Source organism: Ochotona curzoniae, unplaced genomic scaffold (assembly GCF_017591425.1).
Source record: "Ochotona curzoniae isolate NIBS_2020 unplaced genomic scaffold, NIBS_Ocur_1.0 scaffold_4701, whole genome shotgun sequence".
In the NCBI taxonomy this organism is placed as follows: domain Eukaryota; kingdom Metazoa; phylum Chordata; class Mammalia; order Lagomorpha; family Ochotonidae; genus Ochotona; species Ochotona curzoniae.
In genome coordinates, this window is record NW_024467122.1 from 39,909,876 (window position 1) to 39,937,698 (window position 27,823).

Sequence of the window (27,823 nt, forward strand, 5' to 3'; positions counted from 1 at the left end):
GCCTGACGGGTCAGATCAAAGGTCTAGTTTCAGTTTGGTGACCCGAAACTTTAGCTTGAGTGACACCATTTTGACTTTTAGTTCGGTCTGGTGGGGACCAGAGCCAAGCTGTGTCTAACACAAAGACTTTTCCTGTCATTTTTACTTAAAACACCTGTGCTACCCAGAGTGGCCATGGTGACACCTAGCACCAAGTACGTGCCTGGAGGGTGGGGGAATATCCTTTCTTACATTTATTTATCTTTGTGTCTTGTCCCTAACTTGGATTTTCCATTGGGGTCTGTCTGTCCTGCCTTCCTTCCCCTAGGGACAGAGCCACCTTTAGCTGAGATCACTCCAGGCCTGCTCCTCTTTTGGGGCTGGGGTCACATCTCTCATCTCGGTAGCACATTCTCTCTGAAGATCTTGCCTCCCAGAAGTTCCTTCTTTCTCCTCACCCCTCAACAGAAAGGAGTACCCTGCAGCGCATTTCACAAAGGAAAAAATGCTTATTATCTTGTTTTCTATCTTTCTGCTGAGATTCCTAAGAGGCTACTTTTCCAGAGCTTCATATTTCTCCTTCTCCTTCTTCCCTGAGTTATTTGGAAGGCAAAGTGCTTCACCTATACCTTCTGATCCCAGTGGTTTTGCAATCCCTCTGCAGAAACTGTGCCACTGCCTGAAGCCTAAGGTTGCATGTTATTTTGTAAGTTTCTTGCAAATGAATCCTTTTACCAGTAAAGGCTTCGGCACCCTTCTCTAGTATTTAAATCTCCTCCTCTTTGTTCATTTCCTCCTCCACTGCACACCCCTGCACCGTGCCAGCCTTCATATTCTCTAGCTGCAAACTTCCCATCCCCAAGTACTAAGCCTGTTGCCCCAAATACCTGAACAGTATTGCCTGTCCTCTTGTTCTTCCCCCAAAGAACTCTTTTGGCGTCTGAGCAGCCTTACCTGTAGGAATTCGGAAAATACAATCTGGTCAAGATTTTGACCTCTCTTTTCTCTGTGCTTCCTCTAGCTAACCAGCATTAAACTCTACATGCACTGAACATCTCTTGAGTTTTATTCAGGCTAAAAATCTCATTCTTCATTTTTATGATGTCCTAAAACGAAAACCATTCTGGGAATGGTTCTTGGGAAAAGGAAAGAAACTAGAAAATGCATCAGTTAGTTACCCTGTTTGGCTCCTACTTTGAGTGGTGATGAGACATTGCTGCACAGATAATTACAGGACAATGTGATAGAGAAAGTCTGTCCAATACAGAGAAAGGTGCTTGGAAGTTGGTAAGAGAGTGCTAGAAATGGAATGGCTCCCAGATTGGGCTATATCTTTTTTTTTTTTTTTAAGATTTATTTATTTTTATCACAAAGTCAGATATACAGAGAGGAAGAGAGACAGAGAGCAAGATCTTCCATCCGATGATTTACTCCCCAAGTGACCACAATGGCCGGTGCTGTGCCGAACCGAAGCCAGGAGCCCAGATCCTCTTCTGGGTCTCCCACATGGTGCAGGGTCCCAAGGCTTTGGGCCGTCCTCGACTGCTTTCCCAGGCCACAGGCAGGGAGCTGAGTGGGAAGTAGGGCTGCCGGGATTAGAATCGGTGCCCATATGGGATCCTGATGGGTTCAAGGTGAGGACTTAAGCCACTAGGCCACTGTGTCAGGCCCTGGGCTAAATCTTAAGGTAAGTAAGAAGGTGCTACATGAGTATAAAGTAAGAAGGTCAGGTAGAGATTAGGTCTCAGGCTAGTCTTAGGATCAAGTGTAAGGACAGGTTCAAGAAAAATAAGTACTTGAGTAGAAGTGAGGCTGAACAGGTGGGCAGGAAGCAGATCTCAGGATCCCGTATATCATGCGGAAAAGAGCAGATGTTATCCAAGGAACAGGGACCACAGAAGGATAGCAGGCCGAGGAGTAACATGATTAGATTCACATTTGAGTGAAGGAAACATTGAAACTTGAAGCGAGGTGACAAACAAGTATGTGTCCAGGCCAGAGAGGTGATGACCTGAACTAGAAAGAAATAACAAGGATGGAATGGTGACAGAAACAAGAAAGATTTAGGAGTAGAATCAGCTGGTCATGCTAATGGATTGACTACTCAGGAGGAGCTATCTGGTTCTATCCGGTTTGCCTACAAATCAAAATGAAATATGTTACAGTGTGCCTCCAGTGTCTGTGCGGAGCTGGGAGACAGTTCTCTCTGTCCTCCACTTCCTCTCTGGGGTCCTGAGGGGTGCTGAGCAGTGTTACTCAGAAAGGGACTGGCACCCTTGGGGAAAAAAATGACAGATAGCTGAGAATTTCGACAAACTTTGCTCATCCGACCAACATTTATCAAGAGCCAGGAAGAGGTAGATCCTGTCCTTGGCACAGGGGCCAGAACAGTGAACCAACAAGCCCTCATTTGGATTCCAAACAGTAGCAGCAAATTAATTATAACTTCTCTCTTAACTACCAGGAGTCTTCAAGAAGTTCATGGAAAAGTGTATTAGGAAAAAATTGGATTTCAAAACATTATGGTGCCAACATAAAACTATCTTCTACCTCCCATTTTTCCGTGAACTTTTTGAGGCACCCTCCTATTTGCTGAATCTACGGTGTTGGCTACAGTCCCACAGGGGACACAGGACATTTATTATCTCCAGGCACTTTCAAATATTGGAGTGTCTGCTCTGCTCCAGGCGCTGTGCTAGAACTGGAGAGACAAGTTCCTGTACTGAAGGACTCACAGTTCATAGTGAGTTCCCTGGGAAAGCAACACTAAGGGTCTAGGTGTAAGAAAAATGATGGGAGTGGACTGAAGTGCAAGAAAATTGTAAGTGGAGGCTAATAAAATAAAATCAGCTGGAAACAGCCAAGCAATGACCTACTTGAAGAAAAGGGAGGAGTAGGATGCAGTGGGGACAATGCTCTTGCAGGAAGGATTAACAAATGCCAAGGTATGGAGGACAAGAAAGAGCATGACCCTGGGGGAAGTTACAGGTTTAGGGTAGCATGGCTTGGACTGCAAGGGAGGAAGCAGGGAGAGAAGCAGTGTCCATATCATGAAGGGCCTTTCTGGTCGGTGTTGAAGACAACTGGGCTTTGCTCTGAGAACCGGAGGAAGGCAACAAACACTGCAGGGTTATAAGCAAAGGAGTTACATTAGCATATTTATTTTAGAAGAATCATCATGGTGCAAGGGTCGAGGATAGCTTGGCAAAGAAAGAAGATCAGAGGCAAGAAAACTGATGACAGTGCAAGAACCCAGGGCAGGAACAATGATGTGAACTGTGTATGGGGCAGAGGCAGAGTAGAAAAATAGATACTACATGGCATTTAGGAGGTAGAGTTGGCAGAACTTGGTGATTAAGGTTCAAAGAGTCAAGAATGAGGCCTGACGCAGTAGCCTGGTGGCTAAAGTCCTCGCCATGTATGCCCCGCGATCCCATATGAGTGCTAGTTCATTTTCCAGCTACTCCACTTCCCATTCAGCTCCCTGTTTGTGGCTTGGGAAAGCAGTCGAGGATGGCCCTAGGCCTTGGGATCCTGCACCCACGTGGGAGACCCAGAGGAAGTTCCTGGCTCCTGGCTTTGGTCAGCTCAGCTCCAGCCATTGTAGCCACTTGGGGAGTGAATCAGCAGACAGAAGATCTTTCTGTTTCTCCTTCTCTCTGTAAATCTGCCTTTCCAATGAATAAAATTTGGAGGGCACAGTTAGAAAGACGGAGAGATCTTCTATTCACTGATTCACTGCTCATGGCTGTAACAGCCAGGACTGGGGCAGGCTGAAGCCAGGAGCCCAGAGCTTCTGGGTCTCCAACATGGGTCTAGCAGTTGGGTCTGTCCCCTGCTGATTTCCCAGGCATATTAGCAAGGAGTTGGATCAGAAGTGGAGCAGCTGGCACTTGAGCAGGCATCCATATGGGATTCTAGTGCTGTAATCAGAAGCTTTGCTCACTATATGACATCATGAGGAAAGCTCCCTTCCCCCTGGTCATCTTTCTACATCTCATTGGTGTACTTCAGACTGATTGACTTGGCTCTTCTGTGTTTGCCATTCTTCCTAAATCAGTGGCACAGTGCTAAAGTTGCCACTTGGGATACCTCCATCCCATATCAGGAGCCTGGGTTTCAGTCCCATCTGCACTCTCTATTCCAGCTTCCTGCTAATGTGCATGATGGGAGGCAACAAGTGATAGCTCAAATTGGAGACCCAGATTGCATGCTTGGCTCCTCCTTGTGTCCTTGAACATTGGCATTTAAAAAATGAACGGACAGATGGGAAATCACTCTGTCGTTCAAATAAATAACAAATAAGAAATATACATTTTTTAAAAATTTTTATTTTTATCGGAAAGTCAGATTTACAGAGAGGAGAAACAGAGAAAAAGATCTTCCATCTGCTGGTTCACTCCCCAAGTGATTTTGAACTTCATGTCTGTAATGGCAGAATAAATGTCCACTCATTTTCCTTCGATGCCTAAAATCCCTTGGGTACTGGGTACAAAGCTTATCTCTGTTACCCTCATTTTACATTTCAGTAATAAGCATTCCAACTTGATTGCCAATAAGCAGCACAGCTAGTGGTACCACGGTTTCTAGTTTCTGTGGCATAATAAGCAGCTGTGAACACCATAGAGAATTCAAGCATTTTCCAGACATCTTCCTTCCTAGTGATGCACTTGTGTTGGACACTTCTGGTTTGAAATCCTAACTGTTCTCGGACCAGGTTGTTGCTGTTGGCAGTGGTGGTGTGTGTATGTGCTTTAAGATTTATTTATTTGAAAGGCAGAGTTACAGAGAGAGAGGGAAACACAGGCATCTTTCATCCTCTGTTTTACTTCCAAAGGCTTGGGTTGGACTTAGTCAAAGCCAGGAGTCTGGAACTTCATGTTGCTCTCCCACATGGGTGGCAGGGGCCTTCGCACCTGGCACATCTTCTCTTGCCTTCCGAGGTGTATTAGCAGGGAGCTGGTTGGTACATGGTGGCACCCAGAAGAGATGTGGCGACTTAACTGGCTGTGCCACAAGCCAACTTCTTGCCTCCCTCTGGCAAACTGAGAAGCTTCAACAAGCTTCAGTTCCTGCTCCCTCCCGACTTCCCCGGGACCTCTGCTGGTCTCCCGCTTTTACTGTCAACCTGGAGTCGTGTCTTCAAAGGGTGAACCCTCACAGCCACATCCTGAGGGAATAGTGTGTGGGATCAAGGTTCCCTAAAGCAGGAAGCTTTCCTGAAGTTCAGCTTCCACCAGGTTATGCCAGCAGCTTGTTTACTTTCTTGAACCAGCCCAGCAGCTCACATTCTCCTTGGGCGGGCACTTTGTTGCTGACTTGAAAGGGTCACTTGTTTTTTCCCAGGGGAGCCAGCCCCTGGGTAGATAGTCACCCATTCGTTGCATCTGGTGAGCTTTTAAGAGTTAGCAACAACACAGTTGTACAGGAAGAAAGAAAATCTCTCATCGGCTGGTTCAGATGGCTGAAACAGGATTGGGCCAGGCTCAAACCACGAGCTCCATTGCTGAGCTCTCTGCCACATGCATGCGGGGCTCAAGTACTTAAGCCATGCTCCGCTGCTTTCCCAGGAGCATTAGCAGGGAGCTGGTTCAGAAGTAAGACATCCAAGACTTGAATTAATGCCCATGTGGTATGCCAGTGGCTCTTCAGACAGCGAGTTAATATGCTGTCTCAGCCCATAGAGCTGGCTTCAAAAGCCAACAAACATTTACATCACATACCCCAGAGCACAAAACTAGGAGACTTGTGGGAGGGAAACCTAGAAGTACTGGAAAGTGGGTTATAACCATCAGCAGTGGGTTTTAGAGCTCTGTGTGATAACATAGTGGCTAAAGTCCTCGCCTTACGTGCGCCGGGATCCCATATGGGCACTGGTTTTTGTCCCAGCAGCCCACTTCCTATACAGCTCCCTGCTTGTGTCCTGGGAAAGCAATTGAGGATGGCCCAAAGCCTTGGGACCCTGCACCCACATGGAAGACCTGGAAGAAGCTCCTGGCTTATAGCTTCGAATCAGCTTAACTTCGGTCATTACAGTCCCTTGGGGAGTGAATCAGCGAATGGAAGATCTTTCTCTGTCTCCTTCTTTCTATATATTTGACTTTTCAATTAAAAAAAAGTGGGGTATAACTTAACCATTTGGGGAACTCTACACCAGATTTCTAGACCTTGGTAAACACTAACAGATCCCACAGCCAACCAGTCCCACAGACCAATCAGATCTCCCAGGTCCCACTCTTGTTCCCACCCCCTCCAAGACAGGTACATCCAACAGCTTACTGCCATCCACCTGGCTTGTGTCTTGGGAGAAGCAGCTCTGGCCATCAGGGTCTGAGATATTGAGCATCTTTCTGGCCCAGGCTGGAAAATTAATGAATAGGATGAAAAACAGGCTCCCTGAGGTCACATAGCATGTCAGCCAGGTCACCCCTGGCTTGTTTGCAGGGTGACAGAGTTCCGCTCTCCTCCCCTGCTCCACCCAGCTCAGAACCATGTGCTCCCGCTGAAAAGAGAACTACTCAGCTTTTGGAAAACGCTGAGCTGGGACTTCGGGCTTCTTGGCTGAACTCAGCCATGGGTGGTGATTCAGCAGAAATGCCAGGTCCAGCAGCTGGCACCTGAGGGGACAGGGCAAGAAGGAAGGGGTAGGGCGAGGGCAGCCTGGGTGGGAGTTTAGCTGGAACTGGAGGAGACGCTAGGGAATTCAGGAGCTCCCCAGGTTCCATAGCTCCTCTGCCCCCACCCACTCCTCCCGCTGGGCTTTGCCCTGGCAGGAGCCATGCCCCTCCTGAGAGAGGCTCTGAGATTTCTGAGTCGGTGGTGTCGCTGCCCTGAGATGAAAAGGGCTGCAACAGACAAAAATGTTAATGGGAAGATCAAGTTCTAAAGCAATTGTGTGCTTCCCAGAAGCCGGGATCAAAGCTGCATGTCCAAGGAAGGGCCACTTTGATATTTTTTTTTTCATGGTTACTGTTTTGATGTTTATTTGCCTTTCACGGGTCCAGCTGTTTATCCATATAATTTTACCCCGCTGAGTCATAGGACAGATACAATACTACAAACCTTTGTTTTAATTCCCCGGATGCCTATCTTGGGTAGGAGGAGGGAAACGGGGAAGGTTTCTAGAAGGGTCACCCCACTCTTACCCTGCTTCCCGAAGGCTACCCCGAGGTCTCACAGTGGACAGCATGCCTCGGGCAGAAGTGAAACCTCCCCCAAAGCCTCGGGTGGCATGCAGACCGCAAAAAAAGACTATGGTTTTGGTTTTTTTTTTTTTACCCATCCGGGCCTGCTGGCTGCCGCGACTGCTTACCTTGTAGATCACAGAACGATTGCAGTTAGACCAGCTGAACCCAGCCAGCTTTTCCACAATTAGAAACACGTGCTTAGTGGCTGCCACGCGCGAGCGGGGAGGCGGCCCGGGAGCGAGGCCCAGCCAATGGCTGAGCCCAGTGTCACCACACACCCCCGCGGGTTGCAGCAGCCTGGGCACCACAGGGCCACTCCCAGGGCGTGACTAAGGGAGCTGGCTGCCCCCATGCCACCCCACCCACCCCGTCCCGCCCCAAGCAAGTGAGCCCCAGGTGAAACCTCGGCTGTTTGCCAGGACCGCGCTGCATGCCGGCCAGGCGCTTATTTTGAAGTTCAGAGGAGGAACAGGCTGTTCTGATTTCTTCAAAGTGGCGTCACTGCTTCCTGTTTCTGGGCCTGTCTGCTCGGTACATTCCATCTTTCTGGTCAGTGGCCCTGGCCTTCTCTGTTCTGCTGATTGTCATGTGGCTGTGGGACTCTCCCTCTTCTTCCTCTCCTGGTCTCCCAGATCCACTCTCCCTGCCTTCTCCACCATCTGCACCCTTCCCCTCCCATTTCTACCGTGTGTTTTCACTTATCCCAGGAATCCCAGGAGGAGGGCAGGCCTGGTTCTGTAGATGTTAAAGGGAAGCCAACCTCTCAAAGCAGGCCTATGGGCCACTCCTGGGAGACCCAACGTGAAAGGTAGATTTACAGAGAAGGCAAGAAAGAAAGAGGTTCCATTTGCTAATTCACCCCTCAAATGACAACAGCTAGAGCTGAGCCAATCCAAAGCCAAGAGCTTCTGGGTCTCTCATGAGGGTACAAGGTCCCAAGACTTTGGGACATCCTCTACTGCTTTCCAAGGCCACAGGCAGGGAGCTGGATGGGAAGTGGAGCAGCCAGGACACAAACAGGCACCCATTTGGGTGCCGGGTTTGGAAGTGTAGGATTAGCCAGTTGAGCCACCACACCAGCCACATCCTATTCTTTCCTGTGTTGTCCCTTACACCTCACATACCTCACCATTTACTGAATCAGGATGGGTTGATTCAGGCTAGAGAAATCACACAGTGAGCCCTGCCATAGTGTGCTTGGTGTTGTCCATGCCTACGTGGTAACACAGGAAAGGCCCTTTCTGTACCCTGCGACTGTGGATGTTGGGATGAAGTTCTCTCAGTAGGGAAGACGGGAAAAGCACACTGGTGCTAGGAAGGGCAAGGCTGTTTGTGACCGTGCGGGATAGCCAGGGGGAGGCCGAGGAGGTGGTATCCACTTGTTGCAGGAGCCCTGCTGGAGTTGGGCCGCTGCCATGGGGTGGGGAAGTGACCGGCTCGCTTAGCCCTCAGGTGACCTTGCCTTTGCTCCCCACCTCCTGGGGGGCCCTCCGCTTTCCTCCTGGTGTCCCCACCCCTCTTTGGGGTCTAAGTATGTGTTTCCTGACTGTGCTTTCTAGACTGTTCTCTTTCAGGGTGTGCCCCTGCTCTCTGGTCCTTCTACCTGTCCCTATTTTGGTTTCTCTTGATACTATATCAGATAACTGCAGATTGAGTGGCTTCACACTGCACTTGTTTTTGCATTCTGTAGGTCAGCACTCAGGTGCAGGAATGGGTTCCTTGTTTTTTCTAGCCTCTGGCAGTCTCTGCCTGAATGCTTTTTCTGTGTTCCAAGCCAATAGTAGTTGCCTAAGTCCTCTTGCTCCCTAACCTCTGTCTCGCTCCTTGGGCTGCTCCAATCTCCCACTTGTACAGAGATCATGGGTCTCTGTGATAACCCAGCCTAATCTGCCCATCCCTGGATCACAAACCTAATGGTGCCTGCATGGTGCCTTTAGCACAGTCACCAAGTGCAGAGACTGGGATGCTGGCACTCCCGGGAGGGCCGGGAGTCCACCTTTCCAAGACCCCGTGAGTGCCACTGTCATTGTCCCAGGGAGGAAGGCAAGGACAGGCTTCCTGCGATGCTGTGGATCAAAGTCTGAAGGGCAGGCCTCTTGGTGTGGGGGTGCTGAGCTGCTAGCTCTGCAGAAGCAGGACTTATCCAGCTCTCTGCTGGGCTAACATGGTCCAGGTTGGCATGGAGAGGAAGTACAGAACCCGTCTCTGCTGCTCTGCTACTTAGCTGTGAGCGGCCCTGGGCTGCATCCAAAAAAGTCACCAGTTTGCTGGTCTGATATTTTCCTTTCCTGCCTGCTCTTCTTTTTTTTTTTTTTTTTTTTAATTGAAAAGGCAAATTTACAGAGAGAATGAATGAAAGACAGGGAGAAAGATCTTTCACTTGCTGGCTTACTCCCCAGATAGCTGACGTGAAGCCAGGAGCTTCTTCCAGATCTCCCATGTGGTACAGGGGCCCAGAACTTTGGGCCATCTTCTACTGCTTTTCCAGGCCATAAGCAGAGAGCTGGATGGGAAGTGGAGCGGCTGAGACACAGGCCAGGGTGGAGGATTAGCATGTTGAGCCACCACACTGGCACATGCCTGAGTCATTCTTTGCATGTCTCCTGCAATCTTGAGTTCTTTGAGGTTAAGAAAGCAATTGTGTCTTCTTTGAGTCTCATCTTGATTGACTCCTTATCCAGAAACCTAGGAAACAAAAGACAGAAGGTAGAAAATGACCAAGAAATGCAGTAAGGCCACAATTCTACCGGGGCCGTGCAGCAGCTGCAGCACTCTTGTGCTTTCACTACAGTGTGTAAGAACCAGAGACCTTGCCTTCTGATTTCGTCCAGGCACCTCTCCCTGTGGCTGGGCTCTCTTCCTGCAGGAAGCCGTCTCTGATCTCCCCAGGCAGACTTAGGGGCTGCTAATGGCTGCCCACCAGCCAGCTCCCATGAGTGGCTCTGCTGTCACCACTTAAATTTGTGGTCATTTCGAAAGTTATTCATTGGGCCCAGCACGGTAGCCTAGCAACTGACTTTGCAATAAATAAATAAATCTTTTAAAAAAATAAAATCCTCACTTTACACACATCGGGCTGGTTCTAATCCCAGCAGCCCCGCTTCTCATCCAGCTCCCTGTTTGTAGCCTTGGGAAGCAGTTGAAAAAAAGCTTTGGGACCCTGCACCCACGTGGGAGACCTGAAAGAGGCTCTGGGCTCCTGGCTCTAGATCAGCACAGATCTGGTCACTTGGGGAGTGAATCAGTGGACAGAAGATCTTCCTGTCTCCCCTCCTCTCTGTATATCTGACTTTACAGTGTAAGTAAATAAATCTTTAAAAAAACAAAAACAGAAACAAATAAAAAACCTCCTCCTGATAGTGTTTAACTCCCTGAAGGCAGGAACTGTGTCCCCACTCTCCCCCCCCCCTTTTTTTTTTCCTATTTCTTTCTTTTTGTTAATGTATTCATTTGAAAGGAAGAGTGGGAGTGGAAGGAAGAGGGCTTTCATTTGCTGATTGACTCCCCAAATGACTGCAGTAGCCAGCACCAGGTCAGATCAAAGGCCTAAGAGCCAAGATTTCCTACTTGGGTGGCAGATGCTCAGGACTTGCTTAAGCTGCTGCTTCCCAGGCACTTTAACAAGGAATTAGATTGGAAATAGAGTAGCCAGGACTCAAACTGGTGCTCTAGTATGGGACACAAGTATCCCAAGCAGCAGCTTAACCCACCTGTACCACTTATTTCTAACTTCTCTACAGACCTGAGTGTCTCCTACTTATAAGCCCTAGGAGGATGACAGATGGACAAATAGACGTATGCATGGACAGGTGGATTGGTGGGTGGGTGAGTGGATAGATAGAAACTCTTGTGTTTCAAACGACAGTGGCTGCTCATTCTGCTATACATGTGGCTCTCCTGAGGCCACCAGGTCTAGGACATGCAGAGTTCAGGATCTAGCTGAGCACAGGAAGAGGTGTTGGGTGGCAGATGGACAACCGCAGGTCTGATCAGAGAAGGGGTTTGGCAGGCACCTGTGAGTGTCGCCTTTACTCACTGACCTGTCCTCTCTAGATGGAGGCTTGGGTTTCAGCCAGCTGGGAGGGAAGCCAGCCTGTGGTGAGGGGAGCTTTCTCTCCACCATCACCCCCCTCCCCCCCACTGTACCTGCCGTGATCCGTAATCACATAACCGCAAGGCAAAGGGGTGAACCCCAGGGATCTGCATCCCCATGGTGGTCCCACACACAGCAGATGTCACAGGCAGCCTGCCTAGCCTTACCTCATCTACACAAGTTTTCTTTCTTCAAGATGGCTGTGAAGGTGAGAGGTTAAATTTTAGTCGAGGGTTGGGTTGTGGGGAAGTTGTAGAGATAAGATCAGCAGGGACAGAAGACACAGCAAGGTTCCTTGCCAAAGCTTTGTTCCTTACCTATAATGTCTCAACCGAGACAACCTGTCTGTACCAGGACATGGCCTATCTTGCAAAGAGATGAATTGTCGCTTCCTAGTCCAACACACCTAGAGGTGGCCACATTCCACCTCCTGCTTGGGGGAAGGAGGATCTCTTTGAGGTGCCCTCCTCTGCCCTTATTTGCCCAGGCACTATCTTGTCACCTGTCTGCCCTGCTCTGTCATCTCCTGTTCCTTATTCTGTAATTGTTACCCATCTTGGAGCCACATGGGCTTTTGTTTGTTTGATTTGGTTTGTTTTCCACTCATTCTTCATTTCACAAGTCAATCTTCTTTACCCTCTAGTCAACTGTTACTTGTGCCTGCTTGAATTTGAGGGTACAGAAGAAGCCCAGCCTTGTACTCATCATGTCGAGCCTGGGGAAAGATCGTTGACACAGCTGGCTAGAGTGATGTGGGTTGGATTGTCACCAGGCACGTGATCCTGAAACCTTTATTGACTTGAGTAAGATGAACCCCATGTGTATTTACCAAGATGCCTCTGTCCATCTGGAACATTCATGTTATTTACAACATGTTCTCCCCGTTTGGGCACTAAAAATCCTTCCCCTGACAATATGTTCTGATTCTCCTAACTTGACACCATCTTGGACCACAGCCTCTCCACAAGGAGTGAGAGTTTGTCTTCCTGAAATCCAGCCTCCTGTTGTCCTTTTGGCCCCATTAAATCAACAGGGGATTATATCAGTTCTGAGCAGCAGGGAGATTGGCATGCACTGTGGGGTGTCTAGATTGAGATGAGATTGGAGGGCATGCTCTTAGTTCATTTACTAAATATTTGTTGAGCACCAATCCTTTGCAAGCATCAGAGATCTGCTTAGGATGCAACACACACAAAAAGGGCACAGTGCCTGTCCTAGTCTTTAGGGGGAAAGGAACAATGAAGCATCTTATTTTGCTGCAAAGAAAGAAGTAGGGAAAGGAGCTGTCAACAGTGTGGTGTAGGATTGCTGTCCCAGGGGAAGGCAGAGACTTTGCCTGGCAGGAATAGACAAAAGTGTAGCAACTCACAGAGCAGTGGTGACATTGGAACAGGATCTTGAAAGATGAGCAGTTAGCCAGGTGGAGACAGGACACCTAGGGAGGTTCCAGGGGAGATGGTCATGTCAGGATCTTCTGACCTGGCTCACATGTTCTCAGAACCAAGTACAGTTGGGAAATCCTAGGAAGGTAAGAACATTGAAAGGAACAAGCATTGATGTCACTTCATCCACCTGCTTGAAGACTTGAGGAGACAGAAATAGCCTTGGACTTCTACCTGGCTGGCAGGGTAGGGCAGGAGGTAAGAAGAGCCTTCTGAACTCTTGGGTCCTAGTCACTGTGCCTGAAGATGGGAAGCCAGAAGCGTTTTGAGTCCTGGCCCCACGTATTCCCAAACATCTCACAGCCATCAGGAAACTGGAAAGGATAGAGGAGTGGTAAAACAGAGAGTCCCTTCATCCACCGCTCGCTCCCTCCCCATGCTCAGCCTCAGCTCTCACCAGCCCTGGAAGGGTCACTTCGTTGAGATTTCTGTGTAAGCCCTGCCACTCCTGAGCAAAGAACCAGAGTGGCCAAACACAGGGAGACTTGCTCAATATCTTTAGTCATGAGGGAAATAAACATCATGATGGAAATACTACCAGATATATTTTTACCTGACAATGCCAAGTGTTGGCAAGGACACAGAGCAATAGGAACTCTCATCTCACTCCCTGCTAGTGGGGGTGCAAAGCCATTCTGGAAGAAGTTACAGCAGTTTCTTGCCTTTAAAATATATATAATTTGGGGCCCGGCGCAGTGGCGCAGTGGCGCAGTGGTTAAGGTCCTCGCCTTGCACACCCGGGATCCCATATGGGCACCGGTTCTATCCCGGTGGCCCCACTTCCCTTCCAGCTCCCTGCCTGTGGCCCAGGGAAAGCAGCCGAGGACGGCCCAAAGCTTTGGGACCCTGCACCCACGTGGGAGACCCGGACGAGGCTCCTGGCTTCGGATCGGCATAGCATCGGCCGTTGCGCTCACTTGGGGAGTGAATCATCGGACGGAGGATCTTCCTCTCTGTCTCTCCTCTCTGTATATCCGCCTTTCCAATAAGAAAATAATAAAAATAAATCTTTAAAAAAATAAAAATAAAAATAAAATAAAAAATATATAATTTTTTTCCATTGGAAATGCAGACTTACAGGAAGGAAGAGAGACACAGAGAGAGAGAGATCTTCTGTCTTGGTTCACGCCCCAAATGACCACAATGACCAGAGCTGAGCCAATCCAAAGCCAGGAGCTTTTTCTGGGTCTTCCATGTGGGTGCAGGATTCCAATACTTGGCCCATCCTCTGCTGCTTTCTCAGGCCACTAGCAGGGAGCTAGTAAGGAAGTGGAGTAGCTGGAACACAAACTGGTACCCATATGAGATGCCAGCACTGACAGGTAGAGGTTTGGCCAGTTGAGCCATCACACCGCCCTTCCCCCTACCCCCACTTTTTTTAAAGACAGATCTTTCAACCACCAGTTCATTCCCCAAATGGCCACAACAGCAAGAGCTGAACCAGGCCAAACTCAGGACCTTGGAACTCCATCCAGGTCTTCCATGTGAATGGCAGGGCCCAAGCACTTGGGCCACCTATCATTGCTTTTTTTAGATGCATTAGCAGGGCAGTTGGTCAGAAGCAGAGAAGTTAGGACTCAAACCGGCAATTGAAAATGAGATGCTAGTGTCTGTCACTGGCAGTGGCTTAATTTGCAATACCACAACCTGTCCCCTAGTAATCTTTCTTTTCTTTTCTTCCTCTCTTTCTCTCTCTTTTTTCCTTCCTTTTTTTTTTTTTACTTGAAAGATAGATTTACAGACAGGGAGAGAGAAGAAGAAACACAGAGAGAAATTTTCCACCCACTGGTTCACTTCCCAAATGGATGCAAGAGCCAAGGCTGCACCAGGCTGAAACCAGGAACTAAGAACTTCTTCTGGATCTCATACATGGGAGCAGAGGCCCAAGCACTTGGGCCATCCATCCTCTGCTGTTTTCACAGTAGTATTAACAGAGACTATGATCACAAGTGGAACAGCTAGGACTCGAACTGGCCCCTCCATGGGATGCCAGCACTGCAGGCTGTTGTATCGCTGCCCCCTAACAATCCCCTATGAAGTCAAATATATATTTGCCATGTGACTCAGAGCCCTATTCCTAGATAGTTACTCAAGAGAAACTAAAACCTAAATCAAAAACCTTGATGAATCATACAGTGACGTCTCTGTGGTTGTAACAGCTTTATCCACATAATTAATTGCCTTCAACTGGGAGTGATCAACGACCCAGCAGCCAGTGAATGGAAAAACAAACCAATCCGTTCCCATAATGGAACCTGATCTGACAGTAACAAGGAGCAGATTGCCAAAATGTGCAGCAATGCAAATAGATCTTAAATCATTATGTTGAATGAAAGAAACCAGGGGTCACTTTTGTATTATAGTGAGGCTGCTGCCCGCAATGCCAGCATTCCCTGTGAGTGCCAGTTCAAGTCTTGGCTGCTCCAGTTCCAATCCAGCTTCCTGCTGTTGTGCCTTGGAAAGGTGTGGAAGCTGGCCCAAGTACTTGGGGCCTTGGCCCCATGCTGGCAAGCCCAGTGGAGTTCCTGGCTTCTTCTGCCTGAACCAGCTTTAGCCACTGTGGCCATTTGGGGACTACAAAGGGTTAAAACATTCTCTCTCTCTCTCTCTCTCTCTCTCTGTTAACTCTGCCTTTCAGATAAACCAGACACAAAAGCCAAAATAGTATATGACCCTCTGGGGGAAAAAAAACTAGAGGGACAGAAATCAGATGAGTAGTTGCCATAGGTGGGGAAAGAAGATTGCGTACAAGAGCGCATGCCATAGGAGAGCTTTGGGGAACAGTGGGCGTGTTCTCTGTATTGACAGTGGGAGTGGTTTAGTCAAAGTTTACGAGACTGTGCACATAATAGCCATGGTACTCACTGTAGATTGTATCTTGGTAACAGAAGATTCCTCTAAACCTCTCACCCCAGAATGAGGCTTAGGAGGAAGGGACATCCAGGATCCCCTTGAAGACAAAGCCCATGTATGTTTCCACGCCCTGATCAGATGCTGAATTCTCCTTTGCTAAGGACCATGTCTGCACTTCCATGCCTACTCCCAACCCACAGCCCTAGGCAGGCCACATGCAGGCCAAGCTCTCATTTGGAGCATATAATCACCTTTTGTAAGCCATTTACCTCATCCAGGTTTCTTTCTGTCACCAGAGTGAGCCTGTAGCACCTTTGGCTTGCTGGTTCTAATCCCAGCCCCTGGAATTCAGTAGTGTGGCCTGGGCATCTGCAGCCTCGGCTGGCCACTGAGGTCATGTCTGGGATGTCTCATTTCAGTGCTGCTCACATGGGTCAACTGTTCCAGTGTGCGGTGGGCCACCCGTGTTCAGGACGTCTTCACAGCCGGGAAGCTCCTAGCCCTGGCCCTGATCATCGTCATGGGGGTTGTGCAGATATGTAAAGGTGAGTGTCCCAAGGAGCTCCCTGCCCACACTCAGTCAAAAGGGAGGATAAGTTGTGTTCCCCCAGGGTGGCTAGGGGTAGGAAACCCTCCCCCTTCTGGGCAATGGTCTTCCCAAGCTCCCCTCTTGGCCCTTTGGGGTCCTCACCTTGTTGCCTTCACTCCAGGGAATTCCACTTAGCCTTCAGTTTCTTCTTGTCCCTATCTCAAAAAAAATATATATATATTTATTTATATATACATATATACATATATATCCTTTTATTTGAAAGATGAATTTTTTTTTTTACAAGAAAGAGATCTTTCATCTGCTGGTTTACTCCCCAAATGGCCTCAATGACCAGAGTTGAGCTGATTGAAAACTAGAAACTGGGAGCCTCTTCCTGGCCTCCCACATGGGTGCAACAGCCCAAAGCTTCAGTCCATCCTCCACCGCTCTCCCAGGACATTCATAGGGAGCTGAAGCAGCAGTGGAGTGGCTGGGACATAAACCAACATCCAAATGGGATGCTTAGAGGCGGAGCATTAGCTACGTTTGTCCTTTCTTGTCCTTATCTTACAAAGGAGACTTTTTGCATGTTTCAGAATTACTAATAATCTCTTCCAGAGAGCGCCTTGCATTCCTGGGGCCGCTGCCAACATTCTGCACTGGATTTGATTCTTTCCAAGCCCATGTCTGTATTTGGTTTCTATGGGACCCAGAGCACCGCGCATCTCATGGAGAAAATGAGATGACAGCCCCTTGCCCCAAATCAGCGTGAGAGGCAGAACTTGGCCCCAGGAAGCACGATCCTGCTGTGTAATGGGTCTGAGGGGCTTCATCATTGGATGAACTCTGTTAGCAGTCTATGTTTTTTCTAATAGTTTAGATGCCAGGAAATCACCTAGAGGAGTTCCTCATAAACCAGTCTTGGTTCTTGCTCCTGGCCACTCAAATCTTATTTCCTGTCCAAAAACTAGATTACAGGGATCAAATCATAAGGCACCTCTGATTTATAGCAGCCTTTTGGGAGGCCCGCTATGCATAGAATAGAACACTGAGTTGAGGGTTTGGAAGGCAATTCAAAGACTCTTGACTTTAAAAACAAAAAAAATCATGTTCTCAAGGAACCTATGCCCTGAAAGGAGATCAAACACACACTTTGGAAAGAGATAGGAGAGCTGGGTATTGACAAAGCAAACAGGACAAGCTTGACCCATTGTAGCTTGTGCTTGAGGGTTATTCTTGAGGCTTGCTTCATGACCATGCATAGAAGCTTACAGATCAGGGAGTAAGGGCAGGAGACTGCCAGGGACTGCACTCCCACATGTCCGAAGCTCAACAAGCCTAGCCCATTGATTTACCCTGCTTTGCCTCTTAAAGAAGGAGCACTCAGAGAGCCAGCACCATGGTATAACAAGTTAAACCACTGCCAGTAGTGCCAGCATCTGATATAGGCACCAATTTAATTCACAGCTGCTCCACTTTCAATCCAGCTCCCTAATAATACACTTAAGAAGACACAGAAGGATGGCCCAGTGTGGGCTTTGGCCCCTGCACCAACGCAGCCCACGCTGGGCCCAATCTTGACCTTTGTAGCCATATGCGGGGAGTGAACCAGAGGATGGGAAGTTTCTCTAACTCTGCCTTTTAAATAAATAAACTAAATCTTAAAAAGAAAGAAAGGAAAGGGGCATTGAAGGGACAGCAGGCCTTCTGTATCTAGGTAACTTCAATATCTGCTTCCAGGTGCCAACTCCAGCATTCCTATTCATGCAGACCATGAGAGGCAGTAGTGATGGTGCAGATAATCCAGTTGCTGCCTCCCAGCTTCATCTTGACCCAAACCTAGCCATCATGAGCATTTGGGAAGTGAACCGGATGGCTGGCTGGTTGGCTTGCTCTAGCTCCCTGACCCTTTTGGTCCTCTTTCTCCCATGCCCTGGGTTTACTCCATACAGCAGGACAAAGGACTGGCATGGCTGGGGAAGGGGTGAGAAAGACCAGACCAGCAGACTTGGGGGACACCTACAAGCAGCTCCTGCCCATTGTATCCCCAGGAGAATACTTCTGGCTGGAGCCAAAGAACGCCTTTGAGAACTTCCAAGAACCTGACATTGGCCTCATCGCGCTGGCTTTTCTTCAGGGCTCCTTTGCCTATGGGGGCTGGAACTTTCTCAATTACGTGACTGAAGAACTGGTGGATCCCTACAAGTGAGTGGCACTAAGACAGTCTTTCCACCTCCCCAGTGAGGCCACAGCACCTGTGGCTGACAAGGAGGGATAGTACCCACTGCTCCTCCTCTCCTACCCCCATTCTGCCCATGCAGTGCTCTGCTCCAACATGTTGGTTTATTTCCCAGCCACCCTCTTGGGAGGCAGGAAAGGCTGTGGAGATGATGGCTCAGCCTTGGAGAATGAAATGTAATAGGAGAGGCTCCTGGGCCTCTGACCAGTTTCCTGTCTCTGTGGCCGGAGATAGGGAGGGGTACATTGTGTAGCTTTGGGCAGAGAGACCCCAGCAGGTGCAGAGCATGTTGACAGCCTGATCTGCCTCATTCAATCCCTGGACCAAGATAAAGTCCACACCAGCCCGGAAGGAACCCCTTCCTTGTCCCCCCACTGCACCCAAACCTCTCTCTCACATCCTATCCCTCTACAGGAACCTCCCCAGAGCCATCTTCATCTCCATCCCCCTGGTCACCTTTGTGTATGTCTTTGCCAACATCGCCTATGTCACTGCAATGTCCCCCCAGGAGTTGCTGGCGTCCAACGCTGTCGCTGTGGTAAGAAACCTAAAACTCCTGTGCCGTCTAAGCAGGAGTGCTGGCCTGGGCTTGGCCGCCCAGCCCGCTCAACATTCCCTGCCTATGGAAGTGTACCTGAGTCCCTGGGGTGGAAGCCACACGTGTCCTTCCTGGCGGAGGGGAGGCCTTCCAGCAGCTGGGTTGGACCTAGAAGAACTCTGGCAGCAGTGGTGAGCAGTTTCCACAGAGACCACATGGCCCATGCACTGGGTCGGAGTCCCTTCCATCTAGCCCTCCAGCAGGCAATGTTTGCCAACCTTCACCCAGGCCACCGGAAACCCTCCTGGCGACAGCTGCATGCAGGAGCCAGGCAGCTGCTCTTTGGGAGGACACATTCTCACTTCTCTGCCCACTCGCCTCCCTTGGAACACCTGCAGGCTGACTCTTTCCACCACTGGGGGAAAGTGGGTACTGGTCCATGAGTCTTAAGTCAGAGCGCCAGGAATGAGGGGATCCTTGCTAAGAAGAAAGGACATAGAGGCCCTGCTGCTTCCTCCCCAACTCCAGACTGGGGCCTTTGCCTGGCAAGCTTATCTCTGAGAGGCTCCAGTCTCCTACCAGCAGCTGCCTTCCCCAGTAGGTGCCCAGCCCTTGCTGGTCATACCCTACCCTCCTGGCTCTGTTCAGGGAAAAACTAGTCTCCTGTGTTGTCTGTGCTGTTGGAGCATGAGAACTGAGCTGTCATGGCATGGGTGTCTCTTTCTCAGCCCACTGGCCACTCCTTGTTATCCCACCAATTTCATCTGCTCCTGTGTATATAGGAATTCTAACCCTCTCACTCCCACCTGCCCTGGGAATTAGACTCCATCCTCATTTTGCAAATAAGGAAGCCGAGGCCCCAGCGCAATGACTCAATTGCCTAATCCTCCTCCTTCAAGCATTAGGATCTCACGTTTTTTAAAGATTTATTTATTTTTATTGCAAAGTCAGATATACAGAAAGGAGGAGAGACAGAGAGGAAGATCTTCTGTCCAATGATTCACTCCCCAAGTGACCGCAACAGTGAATGTTGCGCTGATCCGAAGCCAGGAGCCAGGAACTTCCTCCAGGTCTCTCATGCGGGTGCAGGGTCCCAAAGCTTTGGGCTGTCCTTGACTTCTTTCTCAGGCCACAAGCAGGGAGCTGGATGAGAAGTGGAGCTGCCAGGATTAGATCCGGCACCCATATGGGATCCCAGCACATTCAAGGTGAGGATTTTAGCTGCTAGGCCACCTCACCAGGCCCCATAAAATTTAAAAAAAAAAAAGTGAATCATCTAAAGCTCCAAAGTGCCACATCCTGTTCAAGGTAGCAGAGCTCCCGGATGGAGGGTTAGGGAAGGCTGGAATCGGAACTGAGACCTTCCGGCCTCACAAGCCTGTGCAGGGCTCAGAGCTGAAGGAGTTGGATCATGTTCTTGAGATGAGGACTCATACCACCTGGCTTCCAACTGTGGCCCTAGGTACGCTGGGTGCTCCTAGGTACGCAGCTTCCCTGCTGTGTGCCTCAGTTCCTGCACCGAGAAAGCAGTTGATAAATGTTCATTCCTTAGTATCAGTAGCACTATAGCCCGTCTGCTCCAGGTCACTGGCCCCAAAGCAATACACTGCCCATGTAGCTATCTCTGCAATGAGAGGAGGTTTGAGCTGGGGGCCGGAGAGAGCCAGCGAGAGGCTGGTGGCAGGGTGCAGGTGCAGACAGGAGAGGAGCATTTCCAGCTAGGAGGGGCAACTGTCCCCTCTCTCTCCATCTCTTCCCCTGCATTTCTCTCCCCAGACGTTCGGAGAGAAGCTGCTGGGGGTCATGGCCTGGATCATGCCCATCTCCGTTGCACTGTCCACCTTCGGAGGAGTCAATGGCTCTCTCTTCACCTCCTCCCGGTAAGTGCTGCCTCAGGCCAGAAGCACAGGGGTGGGGAGGGTGGGGCTCTGCTGTGCAGCTCTGCGTGTGTGTGGTGGGCTCGTCTCCGTCTGCAGGCGTGTGTGTCCCCGTGAGTGCTGGGGGTGGGTACTGTTCACGCAGTTCCCTACCACATCACAGGTGCTTTGTTGTGAAGAGTCCACTGCATTCCTCAAGAAATTGAAGGCTGAGGAACCTACTCACCCACCCATGCAGGGCAGGGCACTGTGTGTGGCAGACCTCAGGACAAGGTCTTAGCTGTAGTCTTAGTAAGTCCCCACCTCCCCCTAAACTTGTACTTGTCTGACTGCTCTGGCTAGCAAGGAGCCTCACTTTGCAAGGGCCCCCATGAAGGAAACTTGTCCAAGGGCCTCTGGGTCTGACCTGCCAAGAATGTTCTAGAACCAGACTGCAGGTGTGATGGGATCCCCGTGTGTGTGCATCCTGAGGATACAGCTTCCTCCCCAACCCAAGAGAGAGGTGCCTGTGATTGGGGATGAAAAGGGTGGAATTGGCACCCAAAATGCATGTACTGTGCAGGGGTGTGAGGAAGAATGAGATGAGAGCACTTGTCAAAGCAAGATGCCAACCCCATATCTCTCTTCTCCCAAGCCCCCCAGCTCCTGCAGGAGCATTCTGGGCCCCTCCTTGGCAGCCCCTCATTACCGCTTCCCAAATGGGCACAATCAAGGTGAGCATCTGTTGGACATTTTGCATTTGTGAGGCTCACAGACAAACCTCGTCCACTGGCACTTAGGAAGGACAGCGCACCACAGCTGAGTCCCTGAGCCCAGCATCTGTCACCTCACATCAGGAAGCGGTCCCTGTTCTGAGGACCCAGGGCAGCAGAGGGATGGACAGCATCCCTTGTGCTCCTGCGCTGATCCGCAGCAACCCCATGTGTGCGTGTTACACAGGAGCAGTGGCCACATTGAGGCCTCACCCAGGGCGAGCGGCGGAAGCACAGTGACCCATGAGGCTCCCTGGGACCTTTTGGAAGAGCAGTGACTGGCTGCAGTCGCTGTATCGTGGGGTTCGTCCCTCAGGCAGGCCACACTGTGGATCTGCGTGCATGTGGGAGAGTCGTGTGCATGCAGGAGATGGTGGCGCGTGGCGTGCCCAGTTTTAGGTTCAGGGGCACGCCTTCACCCTCCCAGGCCCTCCTTACCCCTTGCCTCCTTCTCTCCTGGGTCCTGGGGCCGTGCAGAGGATGAGACTTCGTGAGGAGTTGAGTGTGTGTGTGCGCACACACGTGTGTGTCACGCTTCGCGTCATCGTCTCCTCTGTTGTCCACTAGCTGGGCAAGGATTGTCTCTCGTCTGCTTGACGCTTGCAAGTACTGTCAGGTCTGGACAATGACACCTGTTCCTGGCTGCATGAGGAGGGGGCCGTGAGTGCAAGTCTCCAGCTGTGTGCACGGATGAGGCCCACCAAGCTCTTGCTGGGGCTTAGATGGAAGCATGAAACTGCCCAGGGGAAGGACGGAAGCATGGGGCAAAAGGGGCAGGGCAGGGAAAGGGTGCCTGTGTCTGCATGAAACAGGTGACTGTACGTTTCTAAGATGTATTTATTTGTGAAGCCAGCTTGCCAGTGAGACGAAGTGGAGCGAGAGACAGAGCTCTTTCCTCCATGTTCTCCAAATGGCTGCAACAGCTGGGGCTAGGTCAAGTCAAAGCCAGGAATCTGGAACTCCCTCCAGGTTTCCCACATGGGTGCAGGAGCTCAAATGCCTGGGCTGTCTTCTGCTATTTTCCCAGGTGCATTAGCAGGGAGGTGGATTGGAAGTAGCACAGCCAAGACTCAAACCAGCACTCTGACATAGGATGCTTATGCTGCAAATGGTTTAACTCACTACACCACAAATGTCAGCCCCTCACCAATTTTTCTTTTTTAAAAATAACTTTCACTTTTATATCAGGTTGAGGGAGAGAAAGGACTCCCTCAGGACCTCATGGTGGTCACTTTTATTTGTGAGGAGCTGGCACCATTGTATAGCAGGTAAAGCTGCCACCTATGGCGCTGGCATTCCACATGGGCACCAGATTGAGTCCTGGCCATTCCAGTTTTGATCCAGCTCCCCTGCCTAATGGTCTTGGAAAGCAAGCAGAGAACAGCCCAAGTGCTTGGGCCTCAGTACCCATGTGGTAGACCCAGAGAAAGCTCCTAGATGCTGGCTTCAGACAGGCCCAGCTCCAGCCACCACTGTGGCCTATGGGAAACGCCCAGTGGATGGGAGCTCTCCCTCTGTTTCTCTCTCTCTTTTTCTGTAATTCTGCCTTTCAATAAATAAATAACTACATCTTTAAAGAAACCTGTGGGAAATATTTTTTTTAGATTTATTTATTTTTATTGCAAAGTCAGAAATATATAGAGAAGACAGAAATATCTTCCATCCGATGATTCACTTCCTAAGTGACCACAACAGCCGTTGCTGCACCGATCTGAAGCCAGGAGTTTTTCCGGGTCTCCCATGTGGGTGCAGGGTCCCAAGGCTTTGGGCCGTCCTCGACTGCTTTCCTAAGCCACAAGCAGGGAGCTGGATGGGAAGTGGAGCTGCCAGGATTAGAACCGGCATCCATATGGGATCCCAGTGGGTTCAAGGCAAGGACTTTAGCTGCTAGGCCATCGTGCCGGGCCCAAGAGATAATTTCAAAAAGAAAACCTTTATTCCTTACAACTGCATGCAAATCTATAATTATCACAAAATAAAAATTTTAACTTTTTAAAAGTTTAAAAATTGGTTCTGCAAAGTATAAAGAAAAATATTGGAATTATTCTTAAATTACTTATGATTATAATCCTACCATCCAGAGATAAGCAATTGACATGCTAAAGTATTTTTGGCATGGCTCTAAGTAGATTTAAAAGTTAATTGGAATCATGTAATAAAGAATTTTTTTTAATTTATTTTCACGAAAAAAAAGATTTATTTACTTTTATTTGAAAGAGTTACAGAGAAGGAGAGACAGAGATAGATCTATTAGCTGGTTCAGTCCCCATATGGCTGCAACAGCCTAAGCTGGATCAGGTTGAAGCCAGAAGCCTTAACTCCTCTGGGTCTCCCATGTGGGTTCAGGGGCTCGGGCACTTGGGCCATGCCCCACTGCTTTCCCAGGCACAGTAGCTGGGAGTTGGGTCAGAACTGAAACATTGAAACCCAAATCAATACAGCTGTTAAGACTAGACTAAGTAGCTCTAAGAAGATAAATGTGAAGTCCAATTCCATACAGCGAAATGCACAGAACCTAAGTGTGATAAGTGTGGCCAGCCACAGACAGTTGTGGAAACGTAACCCAAAACACAATACTGGATATTTTTATTCAGACGTGCAAACCCTGAAGGTTCCCCCCCCCCACCGACCCACCCGAAGGCTGCTGCTCTGTGACAAGGTCGAGAGCATTTTTAATGCATCCGGTGCGCTGTTCCATGCCTGTGTAGGTGGACATCTGCATCCCTGAAGGGTGGGAAGGAACACTATTGACAGAAACTGAGTCCTTTGGCAAAGGGAGGTCGCTCCTGCAGGCTTCCTCATTGAAGGACAGGAGGTGCCTCTGCCACCCTGAGTCCTGTGGCTCAGCAGGGTCTGGGATCTGTCCTGTTATCCATGGACTGCCTGGGTTTGCTTGCACTCGCATTGGTGAACCTGGCTCCTGCGGCCAGCGGACTGGAGGGTATGCACGCAAGGCTGGGTTACCTGCTTGAGGACATGGCGACTGGGGAGCCTGGACCCTCAGTTTCTGGGCTACTCCAGACTGACCTTCTTTTCTCTCTTCCAGGCTGTTCTTTGCTGGAGCCAGAGAAGGCCACCTGCCCAGTGTGTTGGCCATGATCCATGTGAAACGCTGCACCCCAATTCCAGCTCTGCTCTTCACCGTAAGGACCCCTCCTGCCTTCGTCCCACACATACATCTTGCCTCTTGCTCTGAGCTGGGAACTCGCCCTTTACACACACACACACACACACACGCACACACACACACACACATATCCCAGCGCCCTCCTGACCCCTCCTTGGGTAACCTGACCAATGGTATCGTCACCCTTGACCCTATCAGAGATCTACCCAGGAAAGTCCCTGTATGAAGGCCACGTTGATGTGTTAAGAGCACATCAAAGAAGGAAAATCACAGAGGCAGGGATGATATCCGAAGGTGGAGGTTCAGAAGCAGGACGAAAAAAACATGGACTGATTTATTTTCATTCTTATTTTACTTTATTATTATTATTATTATTATTATTATTATTATTATTATTATTGGAAAGGCAGATTTACAGAGAGGAAAGGCAGAGAGGAAGATCTTCTGTCTGCTGGTTTACTCCCCAGTAGCTGCAATGGCCAAAACTGAGCCAATCCCAAGCCCGGAGTCAGGAGCCTCTTCCAGGTCTCCCACACAGGCGCAGGGTCCCAAGACTTTGGGCCGACCTCGACTGCTTTCCCAGACTATGAGCAGGGAGCTGAATGGGAAGTAGAGCATCCAGGATATGAACCGGTGCCCATGTGGGATCCCAGCATATGCAAGATGAGGACTTTAGCTACTAGGCTACCATGTCACATCCAGTACTGTATGATTTTATGAAATTTTTTTTTAAAAGGAAGGAAAGTAAATTAGATGACTGAACCAGGAGGAAAAGGGCACAAATAAAGCCATAATCTGCAGTTAACAATCTTCCCTCGAGGGATTAGACAAAGGAAATGAGCTGGAACGATCACCAAGGGAGAGACAGAGTAAGACCAGGACTGACACTGAGCCAGGTGGCATCAGCATGGCTGGCCCAAGGGTCCTTTCGGACTGGCCTGTGTCCTGGGGGCAATTCCACAGGCTAACTGCCGCTGCTGCACGAAGCACTGAAGGTGTCGCCGGGTCCTGTGGGTTTGGGAAGTTACAGGGATACTGCATTCAGAGGTAGTGTCTCCCCTAAAGGCGGGGTTAGGAGAGGGGGGAGCATCAGCCCTGCATCACCTGCCCACCGCTGAAGCCCACCTGCCTCTCTGCTCCCCCAGTGCATCTCCACGCTGCTCATGCTGGTCACCAGCGACATGTACACGCTGATCAACTACGTGGGTTTCATCAACTACCTCTTCTACGGGGTCACAGTGGCTGGACAGATAGTCCTTCGCTGGAGGAAGCCGGACATCCCCCGCCCCATCAAGGTCGGAGCACGCACCCTCCCCAGGTGTCTCCCTTACCTCTCCCGCTTCTAGCTGTGGCTCAGCTTTCCTTCCTTTTGTCTCTTTAAAGATGTATTTATTTATTTGAAAGAGTTGCAAAGACAGATCTTCCATCTGCTGCTCCACTCCCCAGTGGCTAAGACAGCTAGGACTGGAGCAGGCCAGGAGCTAGGAGCTTCTTCCAAGTCTCCCATGTGGGTGGCAAGAATTCAGCACTTGAGCCAGCCATCCTCCACTGCTTTCACAGGCCCATGAGCAGGGAGCTGGAGCTCTGCCCCAGCACGGGGGTCCCCTCTGAGATGGGCTGATGAGGAGGGAGGCGGCTGGATCAGACTTCCTCTAGGATGCAGAGGACGACAGAGCCAGGCCAGTTCTTGCCTGCCTGTCCTCCCCGCAGGACCACAGAAAGCCACCTAGCCTTCCAGAGCATCTCTGGCTTCTGTGCCCACATGACCTGGGTGATGAGGCCTTGTCTGATCCCCTCCTCAAACCCCCACCAAGAAGGAAGCCATGAGCAGCGGCCCTTCCTCTAGCCCTCCCATCTTCCTGTCTTAGCTTATCCCAAGTTCAACAACACTGGTTGCCAGAGCACCTGCCTCTCCAAGGGCTTCAAGTTGGGGAACTGAGATGCCTGACCTTTGCTCTCGGAAATGCAGGTACCCTGGGGTCAGCAAGGGCCACACAGGTCACAGTGTCTCCACTCCACAGATCAACCTGCTGTTTCCCATCATCTACTTGCTGTTTTGGGCCTTCCTGCTGATCTTCAGCTTGTGGTCAGAGCCAGTGGTGTGTGGCATTGGCCTGGCCATCATGCTCACAGGAGTGCCTGTCTACTTCCTGGGTGTCTACTGGCAACACAAGCCCAAGTGTTTCAACGACTTCATTGGTGAGTTGATGGGGCATGGGCTCTGGTGGCTCTGCCCAGTCCAGGACATGATGGTCTGGAGGAGGAGCCTTCTGACCAAGGTCAAAGGCCTTACGCTCATCCTGCCCTGAACTCACAAAGTTCAGGGGATGGGTTTCAGGGGATGGGAGAAGTGGATGTCTTCCCAGAGGCCTCTGGGGGGAGGAAGACAGCAGAGGTTTGCACCCAGACCTTAGAAACCCATAAATGCCTGAGGATAGTGTCAGCCAAAACTACGGGGGCTGCCTCGGGCTGGGTGTGGACGCCGGGGCCAAGGGATATGGACAGCTGGGTTCTGGTTGAGCACAGAGCAGCCATCTTAGATGTGTAGGAGGCAGGCAAGGTGGCTTCCCACAGGCACCTGCACCTGCTGGTCTCCTGCAGCCAAACCTGGGGTGGAAGAACTGGGGAGGACTCTGGGGTTGCTCAGCATTGACCTGACCCCATGGGACCTCCTTCCACAGAGCTGCTAACCCTGGTGAGCCAGAAGATGTGTGTGGTTGTGTACCCCGAGATGGATGGGGGCTCGGAGACAAAGGGGACGCAAGAAGACATAGAGGAGCAGCAGCAACCCATCTACCAGCCCCATGCCAGCAAGGACTTGCCCGAGCAGCCCCAGCCCTGAGTCCCCTTAGCTACACTCTGCCTCCTCCTCTCTGCCAAGCCTGGGTCCCCAGCACACACAGCCCCTCAAACACACACATACACACCTGTCTGCTTCCATCAGGCAGCTGTGCAGGACCTGGGCATGGTAGTGAGAAATGACAGAGACGCTGGCATTTGTACCCAAAGAACCAGCCTGACACGCCAGCATCCATGACCCAGGCCTCACTCCACGCTGCGAGGGGAGACTGCAGACAGACAGGGTACCCCACAAGTCCCGTCTCCAGGCCCTCAGGGGTCTCTCCGGAACCTGAGCCCACCACTGCCGTTGTTCCCCTTCCTACCCAGTTCTAATCCCTGCGTGGTTGGGAGGAGATCTTAATG

At 50.2% G+C, this 27,823-nt stretch overlaps 1 protein-coding gene across 1 annotated transcript in view; it reads left to right on the forward strand.

The window, feature by feature from the left end:
* SLC7A8 (solute carrier family 7 member 8) overlaps positions 1-27,496 on the forward strand; it is a 51,869-nt gene extending 24,373 nt beyond the window's left edge. Inside the window, exons 4-11 of the mRNA XM_040969537.1 lie at positions 15,974-16,099; positions 18,138-18,291; positions 18,740-18,863; positions 20,640-20,743; positions 24,539-24,635; positions 25,765-25,914; positions 26,641-26,818; positions 27,301-27,496. Coding sequence (XP_040825471.1) covers positions 15,974-16,099; positions 18,138-18,291; positions 18,740-18,863; positions 20,640-20,743; positions 24,539-24,635; positions 25,765-25,914; positions 26,641-26,818; positions 27,301-27,461 — 1,094 coding nt within the window. The 3' untranslated portion in view covers positions 27,462-27,496. The remainder of the gene's footprint in view (positions 1-15,973; positions 16,100-18,137; positions 18,292-18,739; positions 18,864-20,639; positions 20,744-24,538; positions 24,636-25,764; positions 25,915-26,640; positions 26,819-27,300) is intronic.
* The last annotated feature ends 327 nt before the right edge of the window (positions 27,497-27,823 follow it).